The sequence below is a fragment of the Pan troglodytes genome, chromosome 19, assembly GCF_028858775.2.
Source record: "Pan troglodytes isolate AG18354 chromosome 19, NHGRI_mPanTro3-v2.0_pri, whole genome shotgun sequence".
NCBI classification, from domain to species: domain Eukaryota; kingdom Metazoa; phylum Chordata; class Mammalia; order Primates; family Hominidae; genus Pan; species Pan troglodytes.
The window spans coordinates 74,028,692-74,043,692 of record NC_072417.2 but is presented as its reverse complement, the minus strand read 5'-3'; the positions used below and the strand labels follow the sequence as shown (position 1 = coordinate 74,043,692).

Below are 15,001 nucleotides of genomic sequence, written 5' to 3'. Positions count from 1 at the left end.
ATCGCACCACTGCACTCCAGCCTGAGTGACAGAGCGAGACTCCGTCTCAAAAACAAACAAACAAAACAAAACAAAACAAAGAAGAAAGTGAAAAGACAATCTAAAGAATGAGGGAACATTTTTTGCAAAAAGATATATCTGATAAGTGACATATCTAGAATATAAAATATTACCACTCAGTATTGAAAAGACAAATAATTTAAAAATGGACAGAGATATACAAATGGCAAATAAGCACATTAAAAATGGTCAGTGTCATTAGCCATCAGGGAAATTCAAATTTCAAAATTACAAAAACTTGTAGCTAAATGTTCATACCCAAGAGAACATATGTCCACTGAAAAACTTGTGCACTAGTGTCCATACAAGCATTATCTACAACAGCCCAAAAGTAGAAACAAACTAAATATCTGTCAACTAACGATCAGATAAAATGTGGCATATGTCTAGGCACGGTGGCTCACACCTGTAATCCCAGGACTTTCGGACGCCAAGGAGGACGGATCACGAGGTCAAGAGATCAAGACCATCCTGGCCCACATGGTGAAACCCCGTCTCTACTAAAAAATATAAAAATTAGCTGGGTGTGGTGGCATGCGCCTGTAATCCCAGCTACTTGAGAGGCTGAGGCAGGAGAATCACTTGAAGCCGGGAGGTGGAGGCTGCAGTGAGCCGAGACTGTGCCACGGCACTCCAGCCTGGCGACAGAGTGAGACTCCATCTCAAAAAAACACAAACAACAACAACAACAATAAAAAAAAAAAAATGTGAACATCCTCCCCAGAAAAACACATAAGCATATAAAACATTAAATACCATTTCACAGATTTGTTTAACCATCATACAGCTGATTAAGGACTCTCATAAGGTTTTATGAGTTTTTAGTTTAAAATGAATTTCATGAGTACTGCCATTCTAAGACTCAATGGGTGAGAATTGTGTGCAGAGAATGAAAAAGTCACAAGTTAGTTCACTGCATATATATTCACTGAGTGTCCACTATGTATCCAGCACCAGCACATGCCCTAAAAACATCATAGTGACCTTTTCCATCTTATGGAGAACTCAGAAAAACAAAGATAGGTTTAACTTTTAATGTAAGCTGAACTTAGAACTCACACTAACCTATCGATGAATTCTCATAAATATTACAAACTTGTTTCTTCACATAAAAGCAGAGGTCATCTTTCAAAACTTAAAGATAATTTTGCATTTTAAAGTAAACTTTGCATTTCCATTTGTTCTATTTGTTATTAATCATTAACATAAATGAAGAACACATTAAAACCAAGAAATAACACTAAGATTATAAGAAATAAGTTTTCTCCTCCAAGTAAAAACAGAGGCCAATGGAACAAGATTGCTTACTGTACACTCCTTTGATCTCTCTGGAGACTTCATATCTACCTTTCAATTTAAGAACACTGAAAATGACTGCTAATGACATCTATCGGTCTTTGTCTTTTGTTTTCCTAATCATACATTGGTTTTGGATTTCCACATCAGACAGCTGCTCAAGGCGACTTTTTCATTATATCCAAATACAAAGGTGTCTCCTTTCTCATCATATTGGATGCGTTCCATTAACAGTCCTCTATCAGCTCTCTTTACCTGTTCCTTCCACCCTTTGGCACAAATTCCCATGATGCTTGCTCTGATGGACACAGCTGTCTCTACTTATTTTACAGTCCCTTCATTGTATTCACATATAACCAATGCACTACAAAGGTATTATACAAAACCTTTTCAAACTATTTTAGAAGATAACTGCTTGCATGATCAAAACAACATCCTCATTAAGTGGAGATCTTGTCATTCGACATGGGCTATGGTCCTACCTTAAGAACTAGGTACCAATAAATGGAGAAAAACTATGTGCTACAGGCAAATGAACTACCACAAATGCTATCTCAGTATGCCCTGTCCCACCTGCTCCCTACATCCCAGTATCCTATCCTCCAGTCTCTATATCCTATACCTTTCAGTCTAACAGGCAAAACCAGCTTACAGGCATGGGATTCACCTGACAAAGTTTCAGTCTGTATAAAGGAACAGGGAGAAGAGGAGAAACTGGAGGAAAATAAGATTCTTTCTACTTATGAAGTGGCACCCTTTGTTCCTTAATTTTAAAAATCTGGTCATGGTAAATTTTGTTCTAAATATTGATATAAATCACTTTAGAGGAAGCTGTAATTTCAAAGAAAATCGGCCAAATTCCTTCATTCAAATATTTACAGAATATCACCAATCTTACCAATCTAAAATCATATGTCATATGCATAAATTTGACCCCTAGGGTTTTCAAGAAAAATAATTTGTAACTAAGAATGACATACTTCCTCACAGAAATATGAAATAAAATACATTACTACTATTGGTAAGGGTATTTTGTAGATGAACAGGTAAGGGGGACCTGTGGTGAAATGCTACATCAAACTGTATCCAGAGTATGAAGAAAGAAATCACAAACATATGTTACTGTTGTTTTCTGAACTTTTTCATATTAAGTGCATGTTGAAATATAATATACATGCAGCATTACCCAAATCAACAAAGTGAACACATATTGAACACATAAATAACAACCAGACAAAAAAAGGACATTATAGATTCCCCAAAGCACACTCTTACACTCCCTTTCAGTCCCTATTCTTCCCAAGACATGCACCATCCTACCTTCTGACAACTATATTAAAATTAAGAACATCTTTCCTCAAAGACATTACTGGCCGGGCATGGAGGCTCATGCCTGTAATTCCAGAACTTTAGAAGGCCAAGGCGGGCAGATCACCTGAGCTCAGGAGTTCGAGACCAGCCTGGACAACATGGTAAAACCCCATCTCTACTAAAAATACAAAAATTAGCCAGGTGTGGTGGTGCCTGCCTGTAGTCCCAGCTACTTGGGAAGCTGAGGCAGGAGAACTGCTTGAGCCCAAGAGGTGGAGGCTGCAGTGAGCCAAGAACATGCCACTGCACTCCAGCCTGGGCAAAAGAGTGAGACTCCATCTCAAAAAAAAAAAAAAAAGAAAGAAAAAAAAAGACATTACTGGGCTTATATACATAGTTAATTACACTTATTTCCAACATTTATTCCCAGAAATGACAGAATGTACTTTTATTTAATACTTTTTTCAATATTTTAACCATTTAAGTAACATACATTTCAGATTTTATGAAATCCACACTAAATAGATTTTAAGGAATGCCCAACCCATGACAGCCAGTATGCAAACATTACTCTGAGAGAATAAGTGATAATCTTTGTGGGTCAGGAATTACTAAGAATTCATCACTGTGGACCTCCAGCCACTTGACCAGGACTTAACTAAAAGCTGCATTTCACTTTTAAAGTACCTTCTACAGTACCACAAACACTGTTGATCCCTCTAGATCTCTTCTTTCTGTAGTGAAGAATTCACAGAATACAAGAGAGACTAATGCTTTAACAAAACTTGTTTCATCTATTCAGTGGTCCAGCAATTCAGGTGGAAGTATTCAGGAATACATGGCAAAGATGTCCCAAAAAGACATTAAGGAAAAAGGAAAGCATGAAAGGCATTAAGAAAGAGTGCTAACAACTCAGTCTCCTGTTCACTTTTATCAAATTTGACTTATGTTTTGTGCTTACTAAAAGTCTGCAGAACAGAAGATCCCATTTTCAAAGGGGAAATCCTTTAGAGATAGACAGGAGAGATACTTCAGATACGAGAGAGATACTCAAGAGCTGACGCCTATGAAGACATAATTTTCTAACAAACTCATCCTTTCCAAAATTTCTGGATTTACCCCAATGTGACTTGTAAGATAGAAATTTCATTCACCTATGCATATATATGTATATATGTGTGTGTATATATATGTATCATTTCTTAAAATATTCACCACTTACTTTTAATTTCCAACTCAGACCTATAAAGATCTGTACTGATCCTATATAAATAATTTTCTTCACCTGATAACTGTTGACAGAGAAGCACTACATTTTCAGACATACTGTTATCACAAACATTTTCATTAACTAAACATTCTGAAAAAGAACCACTTGTGCTTTGAAACTGAACATAATTTTGATAAATGTATTCATCTTTAGTGAACTGGGTTTTATTATTAAAAGAACAAAAAAATCATTAATATTTTTATGTTGGCAAGGACATGATAGACACATTATGCCTTCCATGGTTAAACTTTATTTCCTCAATCCAAAACAAACTGAGTAATTCTTCTCTCAATGAGAATACTGTCTAGCGGCAAACAGATAGAAAATGTATACAAGATAGAATGTAAGTGCCTTAAGAGAGGCAGAGATGACATACTACAAAAGCATTCCAAAAGGGTGTTGGTTAACAAATGAGGTCTGTTATCAAATAAATATGGGAAATTAAGAAATGTATCAAATAAATTTAAACAGACAAAATACTAATCACCATTGCTAGTCTCAACAGAAGGTAGCATTTCCTAAGCATATTTGACCAGGGCATCCTGATTTGCAAAGTATGTTGAAAATCTAATGTTCTACAAACAGACAGTGGGAAATGTTATCTTTAAGGGATTTAGAAGGAGAAGTTTCTGTAAGCTAAAGGGGTCAAGAAAGACTTCATATAAGAATTACTATCTACACTGGGCCCAGAAAGATATATAGGATTAAAACATCATAAAGAGAAGGGGTATTAGTGAAAAGGCCATTCTGGTCACGAAGACAAAGGAAAAATGTACCTCCAACAGAATGAGAATAATGAGAGGTTCAAATTAAATGGGACATAAGAAGCATGAAAATTAAGTTGAAGAAAAGATTTAGCAAGGACGCTAAACTTTCATAAAGAAGGTTTTGGTGTACCAAAAACCTTGGGAGTTTCATTGGTAGTAAACGGACAAGATAACCATATATCTGTGTTCGCTCAGGACTTTACAAGTTTACATATATTGATCAGAGTTAAGTCCAGTATGGCAACTGTGCAAATCAAAAGACTGCAGTTTGGATGATAATTATATAATCACTTGGTAATTTTTCAAAGTTCTTATCTTTCAGACGTAGATAGTAAATATGTACAAATTAAATTCTATAATGTCTGCAATATGCTTCAAAATAATTGGGGAAGGGGTATAAATGAAAAAGACTGTCCATTATTTGATAGTTGTTGAAACTAGATAATAAATGCATGGGTGTTCATCATACTACTACTCTAATTATATATATGTATATATTTCCCAAAATAAAAAGTTATTGTTTATGGCCTTTACAGGAAAAGAAATGGCATATCTGTGGCACCAGAAATTTAAATAAGATACAATATTTTTGCCACAGCACTATATTATTACATGTTTACATAATAGGCCAAATTATTGAAAATTGAAGACATTTATATATTTAAGATACATTTAACCATTTTAAGATGACTAAAAACACATTTTTTCTGCAAGAACTTTCAATTTTAAATAGCAATAAAAACTAAGAAGAATACATACACTATTCTCTCTTCTAAGTAAAAGGTTTTTTCACTCTTTTCTCTGTCATATACGGTTTAAATTGAGAAATTATAGTAAAATTGGTAATATGAAACTGCTAAATTGCTTTCTTTGAAAATGTGCCAACTTCTATACTGATTCTGCCAATATATTTTCCAAGGCTTTACGTGTTTACATTTTTTTCCATCATACAGAAAATCTGTAAGTTGACCCAAATGAGGATTTACCACAAATTCTCCTATTAGAAAATCTCAAGCTGCCAAATACTCCCACAGAAAAGCTGCAAATATTATCAATTTACAAAAACAAACAAAACCTTTAAAGGAAATTGTGCTTACAGCTTTATAAGTACATAAGTTTATTTAACAGTATTGAAGATTTTTAAACACTCTTTTAAAATATAAGTCCTTATTCGAAAAATATATTTTTTTCACCTTTTGGTTAAATGACAGATACTAATGTTAGTAGAAACAAATTTTGCTCATATGTAAAGGTATAATGTATAAAAGTACGGTATGTTAAGCAATTTAACAACTGCTTTGAAAGTATGAAACAGCTATATGAAATTAAATCACAAACTCAAGGAGAGTATGTAAGGAGAAAGTGAGGTAACCCACAACAAAGCTTGCTTAGTAATATAAAGAAAATGTGTTGGAAAGTTGAAAATATATATCATACAATATTACTCAATGAGAACAGCCACAGAATCACAAGAAAATCATCAAAATTGAAAACATTAAGTACTGTTGAGAAAATTACAGTTAGTTTGCTGACTGTGTCAAGTAAGTAGTATAAACCCAAAGGCATAAGAAGGGAAAAAAAACTGGTACATACTTGTGACAAAGAATTTCTTCGTGAAAGTACAGCTATCAAAGGCAGCAATTTTCTCCTGCAAGACTACGACAAGGATCCTAAAATTAGAGAGAGAGAAAAAACAGAAAGAAAAAAAGTGAATGTGAAATTCTGTAAGTGGAATCAGAAATGCATTATATCGTCTAGATGAAAACAAGTGCCTACTAATGCAATTTTAAAATTAAACATTTCCTATAATATTTAGGCTAGAAACTTCTGCCTCTTAAAATGTGTAAAAATATAAACCACAAAATCCTATATATAAATAAGATAGAGATGACTAGAAGAAAAGTGATGGAAGAAAAAAACTACCACCTCAAAAAATGTTTGTCTTTTAATAGTTTTGTTTCAGCCAGGCATGGTGGCTCATGCCTACAATCCCAACATTCCTGGAGGCCAAGGCAGAAGGATCACTTGAGCCCAGGAGGTTGAGACCAGCCTGGGCAACAAAGGAAGACCCTGTCTCTATAAGAAATAATACAAATAAACTAGCCAGGTGTGGTGATGTGAGCCTGTAGTCCTAGTTACTCAGGAGGCTGAGGCAGGAGGATCACTTGAGCCCAGGAGGTCAAGACTGCAGGGAGCTACGATCGCACCACTGCACGCCAGCCTGGACAACAGCAAGATCTTGTCTCTAAAAATATGAATACACAAAGTAAAGTTTTGTTTTCATTTATTTTTGAATCGAATAAGTCTACAGTAAAGATGGATAAGATCAAGCCCAGCACAGTGTTGCACACCCGTAATCCCAGCTACTCAAGAGGCTGAGGCAGGAGAATCACTTGAGCCCAGGAGATTGAGACCAGCCTAGGCAACATAGTGAGATCCTGTCTCAAAAGGAAATGAAAAAAAAAGAATGGAGAAGATAATAAATTGTTGGCTATCTACTAAAGTGTTTTTCCAGTGATGTTTTAGTCATGGTATTAAAGATAAAATGGATTTATGTAACCCATCACTTTAAGTTTAAATGGCGGATGAATTTCCCAACTGCTACTCATAAATATAAGTCATTTCTGATTGACTCAATATAGTAAAATTCACTAAGAATCTGTAAAAGCAGTATTTTTCTCAATGCCCAAGATTTACAGATAATTAGAAAATAATTTAGTTATAAACACTTTTTTAAAGCAAAATTCCTAAAATACATCCAAAGCCACCACTTTATATTGTGCTATCCTTGCAGCATATTAATATAAATAGCCAAGCTTAATATTTACTTCAAAAAATCAAATAGAGATTATAATTGTTACTAAATATTTAACAAACTAATAGCTTATTTTTCAAAATTGGGGGCTGGTAAATCTGAGCAACAGATGCTAATATGAGTATTAAAAAAGGAAAATGTATTATTTCATATGCATGCTTTATTAATTTTGTTCATCTTTAAAAACAACAATTTCATTTACTGATGCAGAATAATTCTAATGAGTGACTACTGTTAGATCCTTGCAATTTTTTTTTCTAGCTGGGCCTGTTAAAAACTTTTCTATATATATTTTACTGGGTTGCTTCTTACTAATAAGTGATAATTTGCTATATATGTATATGTGTACTCTGAATACACAAAAAGGTAGAGATAATATCCTTATAAAGGAGATAATATGAAATTTTAGAATTACTCAGTTGTAAATTCCATTTCTGTTCTGTTACTATACTAAAGCCTCAAACCACCTTGCCTACATATTATATCAACTTAATACCCTTTTAATGCCCTGATAGAAGAAAAGGCATTTCCATATCTAATTACCAATGTCTGTACTATTCCTCTACACACAGCGTTTGACAGAAAATATCAAATAATGAAACACACACACAGCCACAAAAATGCACCATTATTAAGAGTCAATGGAACCAAAAAGAAAGTACTTATGGGGTGTGTGTGTGTGTATGTGTGTATATACATACAGATATATACATACAGATATATATGGGGTGTGTGTGTGTATGTGTGTATATACATACAGATATATACATACAGATATATATGGGTGTGTGTGTGTGTATGTGTGTATATACATACAGATATATACATACAGATATATATGGGGGTGTGTGTATGTGTGTATATACATACAGATATATACATACAGATATATATGGGGGTGTGTGTGTGTATGTGTGTATATACATACAGATATATACATACAGATATATATGGGGTGTGTGTATATATACATACAGATATACACATACAGATATATATGGGGGTGTGTGTGTATGTGTGTATATACATACAGATATATATGAGGTATGTGTGTGTATATGTGTATATACATACAGATAGATATGGGGGTGTGTGTGTGTATGTGTGTACATACATAGATATATATGGTGTATGTGTGTGTATGTGTGTATATACATACAGATAGATATGGGGGGGTGTGTGTATGTGTGTATATACATAAAAATAGATATGGGGTGTGTGTCCATGTGTGTATATACATACAGATATATATGGGGGTGTGTGTATATACATACAGATATACACATACAGATATATATGGGGTGTGTATGTGTGTATATATACATACAGATATATACATACAGATATATATGGGGTGTGTGTGTATGTGTGTATATACATACAGATATATATGGGGTATGTGTGTGTATGTGTGTATATACATACAGATATATACATTCAGATATATATGGGGTGTGTATATGAGTGCATATACATACAGATATACATATAAGTACATATACACACATACACATGCACATATATACACACACTATATACACATATACGCATATAATATTCTCATTCCTTCTCATAATTTATTTTATAAACATAGAATATTTAAAACTAGAAACTGTCAGACTGGATAATGATACCATATTATGTCTACACCAATGAATTCAAACACACAACTAGCTTAAAACTGAAAAATGGAAAAATACATACCATACGTATAGTAACAAAAGAGCTGAAATGGATATATTATTATCAGATAAACATTAAGAACAAGAATATCACTATCAACAAAGGATGGTTCATTAAGGGTCATAATAACCATAAATGTATGTTAACCCAATGACAGAAACTCACAAGATTTAAGAAAAATAGAATAACAATCCTACACAAATTATCATAGAAAATTCCAAAAAAAGAAATACCTTCCTAAGGGTCTAATGAATGAAACAACAAAACAGACAAGGCATAATAAGAAAAAGAAAATATACATGAATCTCCCTCATGAACGTAGCTGCAAAAATTAAATCCAGGAATATATAAAAAGGATTATAGATAATTACCCCTAGGGTGAAACCCAGGGTGTAAGAATGGTTTAACACTGGGAAATCATCCAATTTAACAAATTGAAAAGGAAAAACATGATCGTCCTCATATTGACTTCACTAAATACAATGCCTGGTTATGCAAAAAAAAAAACCAAAAACAAACAAACAAAAAACCCTGGCAAACTAGAAAATAAACTGCTGAACTTGATAATCAACACATACCCCACGCTACTTCCCTATAAATAAACCTACAGCTGGAAATAAAACCAAATCTCTAGGTACACTGATCAAGAAAATAGAGAGATTGGGCACAGAGGCTCATGCCTCTAATCCCAGCCCAAGGCAGGAGGACCACTTGAACCAGGAGTTCTAGACCAGCCTGGACAACACAGTGGGACCTTGTCTCTACAAAAAAAAATGTTAAAAAAATTAGCGAGGCGTGGTGGCACCCGCCTGCAGTTCCAGCTACAGGGAGGCTGAGTCAAGAGGATTGCTTCAGCTTGGGAGTTTAAGGATGCAGTGAGCCGTGATGGTGCCACTGCACTCCAGTCTGGGTGACAGAGTGAGATCCAGGCCTCCCAACTCCCAAAAAAGAAAAGGAAATAGAATTCATAAATTACCTACATCACTAGATAATCTACAGTCATTAAATTAGCAATGTAGGAATATTACAAACAACTAAATTCCAATAAATTAGAAGACTTAATGGACAAATGACTGGGAAGACCATTGTCAAAACTATTGATAAATTATCAAAACTAATAAATGACAAATTATCAAGACAAATTATCAAAACTTGTGCTAGAAAGAACTTTAAAGTCTTAATAGACTTGTAAATATAAAATAAATTGAATTTGTAATTGAAAATGTTCCTACAAATAAATGGTATTATCTTTCATGGTCAGAGTTAGAATTCACATGGCATCGTTTTTTGTTGTAGGAGTCAAGACTTGAGTTTTTTCTGTATCAATATCTGAGTGCTGGAGCAATATTTATTGAAAAAACTTACCTGCAGCAGAACCTTTATAAGTCACATGTCCATAGAGGTTGTGTGTGTCTAATCTGAGATTCTACTCTGTTGCACTGGTACACTTATCTATATTTTCATTAGCATCAGACTTTATAAATTACTGTTTTATTGGGGGGTTACAATGGAGGAGTGATAAGTGTTCTGAGTCAGTGTTGCTACCTTGTTTCAGTAAGGTTTACATCATATCTTCTCTTTATTACATTTATTTATTTGAAGACTTATTACCCTTAACATTGCCTGCCATACTGCCAGAAGGAATTTTCAAGGATACATCTGTTCCTGCACACTTCCTGAGACCCTTTTGATCCCTTAGTGCTTTAAACTACTAGGTCTCCAACAGAGCCTATGCTTCTGGGAGTGAACCATAGTTTACTTATGTCCCTTCTGCACCAATAAATTCCCACCATAGTCTCCTTTCTGCCATATCATACACTCTTGTCATATCACCTTTTGCTAGGGCTCCCGAATAAGCTCTACCTTCCTCAAATTTAAAATTTCTAGTTGTAGTATTCACTCTTGTGCAGTTATGAATTAAGCATGGGCTACAGGTGATTTTATATGCGCCATTTATTGATACGTACGGTTTCTGGAGAATGAGGAGCAATTCAGATATAGATGACTACATTTATCTGTGGGGGAGCTGAAACCTTTAAATAAAGTACTTAAGCAACTGAGCAACTATATTTTGCAATTAATTTTCAGATGATATACAATTACAGTTTTGATTTCCTCTTTAAAATGGAGCAAACATTTTAAATTAAAGAGGAAAGTAAATAAGAGAAAGAGTTTTGTGTTGTTGTTTTTTGACTTCTAGTATATTTATGTAATTGAAATACAAGGAAGCTGTGGTCTAAAAATCTTCTCTGTACTTTTTAGTATGTGTTCACATTATTTTTTGACCAAATAATATGTAATCAAGTTTGTGACAGCACAAAGGACAGTTCAGGGTTAAATATGTCTGCAGGATCTACCCATTCAATAACGTTGTTTAACACTTCTATACCCTTCTGACCAACTTGATGTGTCATAGGACAATCATATTATTCTAGCAATAATATATTGGGTATTTTTCCTACATCCTATAATTTTCATCTTTCTATACTTGAATTCAAATATTTCTCTTATTAGTATCAAAACCCACCTTCCTTTTATTTGTATTTTTTAAGTATGTCTTTGCCCTCCCTTCTACATTCAACCTTACTGAGTCACGTTTCAAAACATCTCTTTAAACTCTAACCTGTGAGTCTTTTGCTTCACTTAAATTTATTGAAATGGCAGAAAACAATTTATTTTCTATATTTCAGGTGTTTTGCTTTTTAATGGCATGGAAGATTTATATGAGGCATGTAAGAGCTAATGATCAAGATATTTACCATCCCAGGGCTTCAGTTTGCTTAAATGGAAAAGGAAAGTGCTGAGTGATAGAAGATTCCTAAGGTTCCTTTCTCCTCTAATGTTCCGTGATTAATTTGTCATTAGCAGTAGAGGTCACATAGAAGTTCAAGATAGATCTGAATATTTTCCCAGCAATTAAATGAAATAAATTTTAAAGGATACAAATTAGTTTAGTCCCTATTTTAGCTCCACTGTGAAGTGTGAAGGAATAAAAATATTTTAAAGCATTTTTTTATAGTTCAGGAACATGCTTTTCAAAAATTTTGGTGGGTTCTCACAGCAAAACTACATTTCACATCATAAATCAGCATACACAAAATACATATAAAAAGCTACATTAAAATATTTCTCAAAACCATACTTAACCTTTTTAAGTTTGCTCAGATACTTTCTATTCATTTCCATTTTGTTTTACAAATGCTTGTTATATCCCACTAAACTGAATTCACAATTCCCTAATGGATCAAGACTAGAAGTCTGAATATATTCATCAAGAAATCTTAGAGTTATTTCACTGAACAGAATTCAGAAGGTGTTTCCTTGAGATTTTTAAAAATAAATCTAAGTTAGTCATTGAAACTGGTAGAGTTCTCCATGCCCAGGAGAGCATGTTTCTTATTTTACACAATAAACACATGAAAAAATCCTTACCGTTTATTGCAATGGAGATCATAAATAGGTGTCTTAAATTGAATGGACTTGACCATCTCCCCAGTACGAAGTGAATACAGATCCACACAACAGTACGGTGGGCTTGTGCTAAAAAAGAAAAAAGAAAGAAAAATGTCATTTTTTTAAAAAAGAAAGACCAATAATCTCTATACTTTCTCATTAACATAATATTCAAACCTCTGATTAACAAGATATTAGTAAATTGATTCAAAACTTATCCCAAAAATGATCATAATACATCCCTTATTTTATGTCAACAAGTTAGGAATGCAAAATTTGGCGAAGAAAAAAATATCACTCACCAAATTAGTACTACACAGAAGAAAAATGATATGATTAGGCCGGTGCAGTTACTCATACCTGTAATCCCAGCACTTTGGGAGGCCGAGGCAGGTGGATCACGAGGTCAGGAGTTTGAGACCAGCCTGGCCAACATGGTGAAACCCTGTCCCCACTAAAAAAATACAAAAATTAGGCGTGCATGGTGGCATGTGCCTGTAGTCCCAGCTTCTCTGGGAGGCTGAGGCAGGAGAATCGCTTGAACCTAGGAGGCGGAGGGTGCAGTGAGCCAAGATCGCACCACTACACTCCAGCCTGGGTGACAGAGCAAGAATCCATCTCAAAAAAAAAAAAAAAAAATGAAAGAAAAGAAAAATGATATGATTACACCAATAGATACATAAAAGAATCTAATAAACTTCAAAGCCTATTCATGATAAGAAACATTTCCTTAATACGATAAAGGGTACCAACCTTAAAACTAACGAACAAAAACTAGCAAACACCCATAAAATATGAAAAGGTCTGACCCTAAAATCAGGATGTAGGAAAAAATGCTTATTATCATAACTTCTATTCAACACAGTATGGAAGGTCTTGTGCATAAGCCAAGAAAAGTAATTACTATAAGGAGAAACTAAAGCTGTCATTATTTGCTAAAAACTTGATTGTATAAAAGCAAAAAATACCAATCTGTGCATAGAAATATAGATCATCTGTGCACACACACACGGAGGCAAATTCATAATAAAGACCAACTGTTAGAATATATGGATTTACCAAGGTCTCTAGATAAAAGTATAATATACAAACATCAGGTATATTTTTATAAATTGAGAAACAGTAAAAATTTTTTTAAATCATATAAAATGACATTAAATATCAAAACTATTGACCATCTTGGAACAAATCTAAGGAAAGATTCGTAATATATCTACACAAGAAGAATAAAATGGTTTTTTAAAAACCTACGTAGGCCAGGCGTGGTGGCTCACGCCTGTAACCCCAGCACTTTAGGAGGCCAAGACAGGCAGATCACTTGAGGTCAGGAGTTTCAGATCAGCCTGGCCAACACAGTGACACCCCATCTCTACTAAAAATACAAAAATTATCCGGGCATGGTGTCAAGCACCTGTAATCCCAACTACTTGAGAGGCTGAAGCAGGAAAATTGCTTGAACCCGGGAGGCGGAGTTGCAGTGAGCCAAGATTGTGCTACTGCACTCCAGCCTGGACGACAGAGTGAAACTGTCTCAAAAAAAAACAAAAACAAAAAAACCTACCTAAAAGAAAATAACATGGCCTAAAAGACTCTCTAAATTGATAGTTTAAAACCTCATCAAAAATATACCAGACATGAGATCTCATTCTAGAATGTATATGGAAATGCATTCCACATAATAAGACTTATTGTAAAGGTACAATAAAGAAAAAACTGTGTTCTAGACAGAGGGACAGAACATATTTTAAGAACAAGAATTTCTTAAAATAAAATGAGTAAGCAAAGGGGGAAATCAATAAAACAAAAACTTTGTTATTTTTAAAGATAATAGAATCAATAACTCTAGTCAAAGTGTTCAAAAAAGTAATAAAGAAGGAACAAACAAATAATGAAGGAAACAGGAAATATTCTGATGACACAGATAAATGCCTTAAAATGTACAGAGTGCCAAAACCAATCTACACATAAAGATAATTTGAATAGCTCACGATCTAAAAAGAAATTGAATTCATAACTTCTTGCAAAGAAAATCCTCAAAACAAAAAATTATACCTATCATACATGAACTCTTTCGTAAGGTAGAAGAGTCACTTTCCAACATATTTTATAATGTCAGTAGCACATATCCAAAAACTAAATAAATATATTGCAAGAAAATAAAATATATGCTTGTATATCTATATGTCTCATAAATATACACCCAAAACTCATTAAAAAAATATTAGCAATTAGCTGGGGGCAGTGGCTCATGCCTGTAATCTCAGCACTTTGGGAGGCCGAGGCAGGTGGATCACCTGAGGTTGGGAGTTCAAGACCAGCCTGACCAACATGGAGAAACCCCGTCTC

At 34.1% G+C, this 15,001-nt stretch overlaps 1 protein-coding gene across 16 annotated transcripts in view; it reads right to left on the bottom strand.

Annotated features, from left to right (window-relative positions):
- BCAS3 (BCAS3 microtubule associated cell migration factor) overlaps positions 1-15,001 on the bottom strand; it is a 718,021-nt gene that overhangs the window by 509,400 nt on the left and 193,620 nt on the right. For all 16 annotated transcript variants that reach the window (XR_010153059.1, XM_063799111.1, XM_063799112.1 and 13 more), the window contains 2 exons: positions 12,635-12,742; positions 6,298-6,374 (listed from right to left, as the gene is read on the bottom strand). Coding sequence is in view for 15 of the 16 variants with exons in the window: in XM_063799111.1 (XP_063655181.1) it covers positions 6,298-6,374; positions 12,635-12,742 (185 nt within the window). In the remaining variant the exon portion in view is untranslated. The remainder of the gene's footprint in view (positions 1-6,297; positions 6,375-12,634; positions 12,743-15,001) is intronic.